This window comes from Doryrhamphus excisus, linkage group LG10 (genome assembly GCF_037039965.1).
Source record: "Doryrhamphus excisus strain RoL-2023G ecotype Guam linkage group LG10, RoL_Dexc_Guam_v1.1, whole genome shotgun sequence".
NCBI classification, from domain to species: Eukaryota; Metazoa; Chordata; class Actinopteri; order Syngnathiformes; family Syngnathidae; genus Doryrhamphus; species Doryrhamphus excisus.
Window position 1 is genome coordinate 13,603,626 of NC_136366.1, and position 9,496 is coordinate 13,613,121.

Consider the following 9,496-nt stretch of genomic DNA (forward strand, 5'->3'; position numbering starts at 1 on the left):
TTCCAGTCTGTTTGTTAAAGTAAATCCAACAAGCTGACTGGGTGTGGCGACAGTTGACTAAGCAATCAATCCCTTTTCCAGAGCCTATTAGTTAATCCCTGTATCCCATTCACCTCAGTGCACTCTTAAGACACAAGAGTGCTAGAATGGACACATGCATGTGTGTGTGTGTGTGTGTGTGTGTGTGTGTGTGTGTGTGTGTGACCAAACTTTATTATGTCCTCTCCTGAGAGTTTGTGCAAGTCTGATTTCCAGCTGTGATTAGTTTTCAGTATTGCATACAGAAAACTATCAATCTACTCCATGCTTTGCTGGGCCTTTACTGCAGACGCCCCTTTAATTGATGCTTGTTTGTTTGTTTTTCATTTTTGTCTTTAAAAATGAAAAGGAAGTGAACAAATGTAACAGTTAGTGATTGTAAAAGTACCAGATGGAGGGGTAGGATTTAATAAGCTTTGCTTCTTCCTACTCCTTTTGGACATGTGGAACTGTGAACTGATTATGTGATGCACTCAATTGTAATCTGATGCATGTTCAAATGAAATAAAACCATTACCATTACCAAAATGCAACCAATGCAATGCATTTTTTATTAGAATTCAATTTTCTACCACTTTTCCTCACGAGGTCGTGGGGGTGCTGGAGCCTATTCCAGCTGTCTTCGGGCGACAGGCGGGGTACACCCTGGACTGGTGGCCAGCCAATCACAGGGCACATATAGACAAACAACCATTCACACTCACATTCATTCCTATGGACAATGTTTTTGGAATGTGGGAGGAAACCGGAGTACCCGGAGAAAACCCACGCACGCACAGGGAGAACATGCAAACTCCACACAGAGATGGCCGAGGGTGGAATTGAACCCGGTTTCCTCCCACATTCCAAAAACATGCTAGGTTAATTGGCGACTCCAAATTGTCCATAGGTATGAATGTGAGTGTGAATGGTTGTTTGTCTATATGTGCCCTGTGATTGGCTGGCCACCAGTCCAGGGTGTACCCCACCTCTCGCTCGAAGACAGCTGGGATAGGCTCCAGCAAGAAAATGAATGAATAATAAAATATTGGAGGGCATAGGACACAAAAACCTGACATGATTGGATGATGTAAAATGAATTGCAATGGACATTATTAATGTGCGGTTTGCAAAAATATGCACACAATTTTTGCTACACAGATAATACCGACCAAGTACAAGAACTTTGGAACTCCAATAACATTTGCTAGCTTTTGATAATTAGCATGGGAATAACCTTGAACTCCCTTTGTGAAGCTGGGATATAGTTAATGAGGACAAATGACTTTATTCATTAATCTATCATATACACAGACAAGTATTTACACCTATTGAAAATTTTGACTCTCAACTTAACTTGTGTATTTTTTCAGCAATAATAGTTTTATTTTTTAATTAATGTCAGAAGGGTGTATAGCTTGTTCCAGACTGAAAGAAAGCACAACCAGGATGAGGTGTATTGACTCATGGTGACATTTTACTAGACTAACAGCTTGCATGTATTTTACCCTGCAGGGAACACAGACAGAACAACCACAGCTTCAGTTGGTTCTTCATTTCTATAAACAGCATGTAATAACTCATAAAGACCATCCATCGTGTTACATCTGCACATATTTTAAATACAATGGCAAATAAGTCATATATAGGTTTGATTCCTGGACAAAAAGCCAAAAAGACATAGCACGCTCAAAGCAGGTAACTTCCAATATATTAACTCGATACTTTTTTTTTTTATTTTACATGAGAAACTTTCTCAATTTTATGATTCCACGTGAAATAAAAGCAGACACGTCACTTCATGCCGTGTTGGCTCTCGTGATGCCTGCGTAAGTCGACCTTGCGTTGGAACCCTTTGGAGCAAATGTCACATCCAAATGGCTTGAAGCCTGTGTGTTTCCGACTATGGGTGATCAGGTTGGAGCTCTGACTGAACGCTTTGCCACACACTTGGCACTTGTGGGGTTTCTCACCTGCAAAAAAAAAAAAAAACGGTGAAAAATCGACTTGTGAAATCTTGTATTATTTGTATAAAGGAGCAGCTTTATACAAATCACTCTGCTTCTGGAAAATCAGGTTTGTCGTTACACTGCTGGAAGGGAGCAGCAGACTCCACCATGAAGAAGATTTTGGCATTTTTAGTCTTCTACCATAACCATTACTGACAGATTTATCAGTAGCGATATCAATATGATACCCAACAGACATCAGATACATTTTATTCCCAACAATTAGGAATACCTAAATTGTATATATATAATACGTACCGGTGTGAATGTACGTGTGCTTCTTCATATCAGACTTCTGGTGAAACCTCTTGCCACAGAACTGACAGGGGTAAGGCCTGGTGTCGGAATGGATGAGGAGATGCGTGGAGAGCGTGGAGGAGCGCTTGAAGGACTTCCCACACATCTTACACTCAAAACTTTTCTCCTGGACAAACGCATAAGAAGTGTCATCATCAGCTGATTGTTATTAGCATGGTGGGAAGGAAATGATTAGTGTTTAGGAATGTCATCCTGTATGTCACATACAGTAAATCTAGATCATGGCTCGAGCAAGGATAATGTAGTAATATGACAGAGTTACAGTAGACACAGATGGTTTATATGGAAGAAAAAGATTCATCATTGACTCTGAATTCAGCCATTTGCTATTATTTAACAAATACCACAGTGTCTGATATTATTAATCCTGAATTCATTTATCATTCCTTCATGAATAACATCGTATCCGATATCATTTGTTGTGAATTAATTCATTTACTTTGATGTCATGAGTGTCTGATATCATTTACCCTGAATTCAGTCACTTACTATGATGAAACAAAAACCATGGTGTCTGATATCATTAATCCTGAATTCATTTATCATTCCTTAATAAATAACATTGTATTTAATATAATTTATTGGGAATTCATTCATTTACTTTTATGTCATGAGTATCTGATATCATTTACCCTGAATTCAGTCACTTACTATGATTAAATGAACACCATGGTGTCTGATATCATTAGTCCTGAATTCATTCATTTATTCACCCTTAATGTGAATACCATTGTGCCTGATATCATTTATTGTGAATTCATCCAGTCATTCATTACCATGATGTCTGATATAATTAATCATTAATCCTGAATTAAATCATTTATTATTCCTCGTGGAATAATGAAGGCCTATTATTATTTATTATTTAAATCATTTATTATTCCTTTATTATTCCTTAATGAATACTGATGTGTCTAATATTATTTATGAAATTATTATATTATTACATGTAGCTATGATATTATTTATTCATGATTATTTATGATATTATTATTTATGATATTATCTGATATTATTTATTTTGCTATCTACTGTCATGTATTCCAATGTGTTATTACTAACTAAGCTATCAACACACTCCATTTAGCCATTATGGTTTTATTTTATTTCCCTATGAGCTCATGGTAGTAGTTGATAAGGAATTGCTGAGACACAAAGAAATGATAGGATTGAATAAGCTCTGCTTCCCCCTGCTCCTCTTCAGACATGTTGAATTATGCAAGTGTAAACATGTGCTTCTTGTAAAGCATGCTGGGAATAAACTAGAGCGCTGTACCTGAGAGTGGACGTTCATATGTTGCTCTAGACTGACGGCATGGCCGAAGGTTTTTCTGCAGATGTTGCAGCCAAAAGGTCTCGTTCCACTGTGGGACCTCCTGACATGAACCTCCAAGCCGTGAGGCGTTGAGAACACCTGAAGCACAATTGAAATGTCAACAGCTTTTCAGGTTCCGTGAAATGTTTACATCTAACATCGAATGTTTAAATATCACTTTACATGAATGAATAACTGGCAGTTGGGAAAGAGCACAGCGTGTGAGAACTTTGCCCCGTGGCCAACTATAAATGGGAGTTGCTATTCCGTAATATTATGACCAATAACAGCAATAATAACATCAAAATCATGCCTCAAAGTTGGACAAAGAATTTTTTTTCAAGACAAGAATGAACGAGTTAATGTTTAGTTCATTTCAAACATGCTTACAAAGTACATCCCATTTTTACACTTGCACATTTGAACATCGGTCGCAAGGACATCAGCAATGACTTCACTTCCTGTGTTGTGTACATGCACTAGTGTTGCTATTTTTGTTTTAAAGTGTAATAGTAAAGTAGTAATAGGGTTTGTATGGGGTAGGAGTGGGAAGATATTTTGAGTTAACAAAATTGTCCGGGGGCGGCACGGCGGTCTAGTGGTTAGCGCGCAGACCTCACAGCTAGGAGACTAGGGTTCAATTCCACCCTCTGCTATTTCTGTGTGGAGTTTGCATGTTCTTGTCTCCGGGTACTCCGGTTTCCTCCCATGTCTAACCAAATTTGGCAACTCCAAATTGTCCATAGGTATGAATGTGAGTGTGAATGGTTGTTTGTCTATATGTGCCCTGTGATTGGCTGGTCACCAGTCAAAGACAGCTGGGATAGGCTCCAGCACCCCCCGCGACCCTCGTGAGGAAAAAGCGGTAGAAAATGAATGAAATTGTCCGGCGGGCCAGAACATGTGTTAAATACGTATATTTAACACACACAAACACTATTTTATGCTTATTTTCCTTGAAATATTTGTCAAATTTTATCTGTAAAAGTGTTATACTATCAGCTGTATGTTCTCATTTCCCTTTTTTCAGGAGCACTTCAGACAACATCATTCATTCATTTTCTACCGCTTTTTCCTCACGAGGGTCGCGGGGTACACCCTGGACTGGTCGCCAGCCAATCACAGGGCACATATAGACAAACAACCATTCACACTCACATTCATACCTATGGACAATTTGGAGTCGCCAATTAACCTAGCATGTTTTTGGAATGTGGGAGGAAACCGGAGTACCTGGAGAAAACCCACGCATGCACGGGGAGAACATGCAAACTCCACACAGGGATGGCCGAGGGTGGAATTGAACTCAGGTCTACAAGCTGTGAGGCTCTTTTAAAAATGTTCTTAAATTATTCATTCATTTATTTTCTACCGCTTTTTCTTTACGAGGGTCACGGGGGTGCTGGAGCCTATACCAGCTGTCTTCGGACGAGAGGCTGGGTACACCCTGGACTGGTGGCCAGCCAATCACAGGGCACATATAGACAAACAACCATTCACACTCACATTCATACCTATGGACAATTTGGAGTCGCTAATTAACCTAGCATGTTTTTGGAATGTGGGAGGAAACCCACGCATGCACGGGGAGAACATGCAAACTCCACACAGAGATGGACGAGGGTGGAATTGAACCCTGGTCTCCTAGCTGTGAGGTCTGCGCGCTAACCACTCGAAATAAGACATCCGACTTACAAGTCATGTTGCCAGTTTGTATGTTAAAAGTTGAAATACTTAGAAAGCAACTGGCGGGCCGGATTCAAACGCTTGATGTGGCCCCCGGGGCATGTGGCCCCCGGGGCCGTAGTTTGCCCACACCTGGTCTAGGGTGTATTGTACTGATATCAAGGATAGTACAGCCATGTACCTTGTCGCAGGTAATGCAGTGGTAGGTGTTGGAGCTGGGGGAGTAGTGTGTGCTGCAGTCCAGAGGCTGCTGGTGCTGTGGGCTGCGGCTGACGTGCGTGTTGTACAGACTGGTGGCGTGCTGCAGCACCGTGGGGTTGAAACCCAACTGATACGAAGAAGCAACCTGCTCCCAGGAATATGCCGGTTTATAGTAAGGACGGAATTCTCCCATCTTCGGCTCTGAGGAGCACAGAGAAGAAGAAGAAAAAAAAAGAGTTTCTATTTGTAATTTAGGATAAGCCTGCAGGGAAATGTAATGTTTGCACCGGCAGCTCACCTGTTAGATAGTAAGGCTGTGAGGGAGCCACGGGGGGTCTGGTGGGCTCGGAGTGCACAGATAAGAGGCATTGAAGCTCTGCCTCCTCTTTTTTTAATGGGCTGGGGTCTGTTTGGGAATGCTGGCCTTCAGACTGAGCTCTTTCTGAAGAGTCGGGTAAGACGCCTTCAAATCCAAAACAAATAAGAGTGTGATTGACAAGCTTATAAGACCCTTTTTTTTGGGGGGGGGGGGGGGGTTGCTATAAATTAGACATGAAATTCCAAACTCACCTTTGTCATCTTCATACAATCTATGCACATTAAAAGATACGCTTCTTTTGTTTTTCACCAGGAAGGATCGAGGCATGTTGACTCTATAGAAGCACAAATATCATTTTAATATATTAAAATAATTCAATTCCCTTAACACACAACTTATTTTTGTTAATATTTCATATACAGGTGCATTGCAATACATTTCAATAACATGGAAAAGTTGTTTTCATGTTCAACTTTAAAGACTTTGTACTAAATTTGCTGTTTTTTTCAACAAAATTATGAAAAAAAATTGTTTTGGTGTAAAATTTCACTTTTTGGACATTGGAATTGACCCAGATGCACCACTATCATTTGTAATATTTATATTTAAATTTAGATGACTGAATTAAAGATTTAAGAAACACAAATATTACTCATTCGGATTTATAATGTTATAAAATTCTAAATATTCACACATATTGACAACAGTCTAACAAGACATAAAAGTGCTCTTAAAAAGTCAACTTAAAAAGTTGTATGGACTCACCGTTAACGCAGCAAGTTGGAATAAATAAAATGAACTCCTTGTCGCTTTTCTTTACAGTGCAAGTGGCAAAAAAAATCCTTTCCTTCAAGTCCCAAATGCAAACCAGCGTCGAGGCATCGCACTTGTTGCTCTTTCTTTTTCTCCCCTCCCTGATTTCCAATCAGATAATTTCGCAGGAGAATCTGACTGTGGTTTCAACCAATGGAGGGCCAACCTGCAGAGGACATTTGCGTAGAAGCCTCCCGCTTCAACAGTTACACTGAGTACACTGCTTCAGGGGGAGACAAATAACAGAAAAACTGTGAGAAAAAGTTACATAAAGTTAGATATATTGAATACAGATTTTTTTTTGGTACAAATTATATTTAAAAAATATTGTGAAAAAAAATCTAAATTCTAATAATAATTTTTTTACATTTTAATGTGTGATTCATACAATTGTTGTATAAAATTGTTTATGATTTAAGTTGCCAGAAGGTCACATGAGAATGGAGATACACACACCAAACCAGTCTGGGTGAATAAATGTGTTATTGACTCTTCCATTGTCTGTTTGCCGGTGTGCACCGCACTGTAATGTGCATTTGATCAGCACCGCTGACAGATTTCTTCACATGACACCAAGGGCCACACACTGACAAATCAAAGGATGCGGGGGGACACTTTCAGATTTCATGTACGCATTTTTTTTTCATTTAAAAAATGTTTAAAAATGTAAACACACATATATACTGGTGCGTTTCAATAAATGTGAATATATTTTATTATAATCTCCATCCATCCATCCTGTTATCCATAATAGCATTGAAGGGGGTTATGCTGGAGCCTATCCCAGCTCACTTTTGGGCAGAAGGCAGGGTACACATTGGATTGGTCGCCAGCCAATCACTGGGCACATAAAATATACACAAACATCCATTCACGCTGACATTCATACCTATGGACAATTTAGAGTCTAAATCAAATAACCTTTGCATGATATTCTAATTTATTTTCAGAGCCTGAACTAATACCAAGACAAGATTAATATGCAAAAATCAATGTGACGTTTAAAATAAAAAATAATTAGTGACAATTATTGTGATTAACTTGTCATATTTATAAGGAATCAAGTATATGCGACAAGCCGCTTTAAGGTGATCTCAGGTATAAGTGCGACACCTGGTGGACAAAAGTATTGGGGCTTCTCACGCCTATTATGCATCCTTGACGTTATGCGGCTGCTATCTAGCGGCGAAGTTGAGTAGTGACCTCAAGGTGAGGGATGAGGAAAACAGAAGAGAGCTGCGAAGAGGTGAGAATTTTTTTTTTAATTACACAAATGTGTAAGCGACTTCTGACTTCACATGTACAGTAAAGCAGTGTTTTTTAACCTTTTTTTTTAGCCACACCACTAACCAAAAATGCTACGAAATGTCACCGCGACCTCTCACGTGCATCACTAAAGTCTATTGGGAGGAACGAGGCAATCCGCTACGTGTTGCCACACGGACGAATATTACATTGCTCTGCCAGTCTTTACACCACGGATACTATAGACAATGACATCAAATTTGTAGAAAACTATTAATAAATGTTATTTTTCCTCACAGCACAGTGGTTGAAAATCACTGAAGTTGAGGATCAGCCATGTTTTTCTAAGTGTATTAGAAAATCATATTTGCTAATAATGTGGTTTATTTTTATTTCAAAATAATAATACTAAATGGATATGCAATCAATTGGACTCTAAATGTTCCATTTGTGAACAGTTGTTTGTCTATATGTGCCCTGTGATTGGCTGGTGATCAGTCCAGGGTGTACTCCGTCTCTTACCTGAAAGCCAGCTGGGATAGGCTCCAGCATACCCCCATAAGTGAGGACAAGTGGCATAGCAAATGAATGAATGAATGATGTCACCTCTGGGTCAAAGTTTGAACTTCTAGGCTCCACAAAATCTTTTTTTTTTTATCTGGCTTTTTAATTCAGATTTCAGAGGTTGCCATTTTGCTCCAGGACTAAACCTTCTTGCTTATCTTAATGTGAAAGCCATGGACTTTGTATATTGTTTTTAGTCTTTCTGTTTCCATGAATGTAAGAAAGAACATTGGAAGATTATTTGGTTAAAGCGTGAGCCAACCCTTCTTGATCAGCTTTTCTCCTGTGTATGTTCTCATGTGTTAGAATCTATTACCACAAACTGAACAACTAAAGGGTTTTCTCAAGTGTGTCTTCTCATGTGTAATACCATTTTTGACTTTTGAGAGAATTTTTTACCACAAACTGAACAACAAAACGGTTTTTCTCCAGTATGCGTCCTCATGTGCGATACCATTGTTAGCTTCCGAGCGAATGCTTTATCGCAAACTAAACAACTAAAGGGTTTTTCTCCCGTGTGTGTTCTCATGTGTGATCGAAACGTAGCGTCTTGAGCGAATCTTTTATCACAAACTGAACACCAAAAGGGTTTTTCTCCCGTGTGCGTTCTCATGTGTGTTACCACATTCCCCTTTCGGGAGAAACGTTCGCCACAAACAGAGCAACAAAAAGGTTTTTCTCCTGTGTGTCTTCTCATGTGCAGTATCATCGCTCCTTTCGTAGAGAATCTTTGACCACAGACTGAACAAATAAAGGGTTTTTCTCCCGTGTGTGTCCGCATGTGCTGCGTCAAATTGCACTTTTGAGTAAATGTTTTAGCACATACTGAGCAGGTCAAACTTTGTTCACCGGTCTTCTTTGTTGCGCATTCAGACTCTTTGTTGTCAGTGTGAGTCCTGATATCACCTTCACAGTCTGTATCGCTGCTCAAAGATTCCTGCCCGTCATCCACGTCTTCAGCCGCAGGAGAGTGTAATGCGCCGTCGCTATCTGACAGTGGCGCAATCA

At 39.6% G+C, this 9,496-nt stretch overlaps 1 protein-coding gene across 1 annotated transcript; it reads right to left on the reverse strand.

The window, feature by feature from the left end:
• Positions 1-1,468: 1,468 nt before the first annotated feature.
• gfi1b (growth factor independent 1B transcription repressor) lies at positions 1,469-7,106 on the reverse strand. The gene is made up of 7 exons (XM_058063301.2): positions 6,632-7,106; positions 6,118-6,200; positions 5,846-6,010; positions 5,528-5,748; positions 3,622-3,759; positions 2,286-2,451; positions 1,469-1,991 (listed from the first exon to the last, which is right to left on the reverse strand). The coding sequence occupies exons 2-7, from the start codon at positions 6,191-6,193 to the stop codon at positions 1,813-1,815; spliced, it is 945 nt and encodes a 314-aa protein (XP_057919284.1). The 5' UTR covers positions 6,194-6,200; positions 6,632-7,106; the 3' UTR covers positions 1,469-1,812.
• Positions 7,107-9,496: the final 2,390 nt, after the last annotated feature.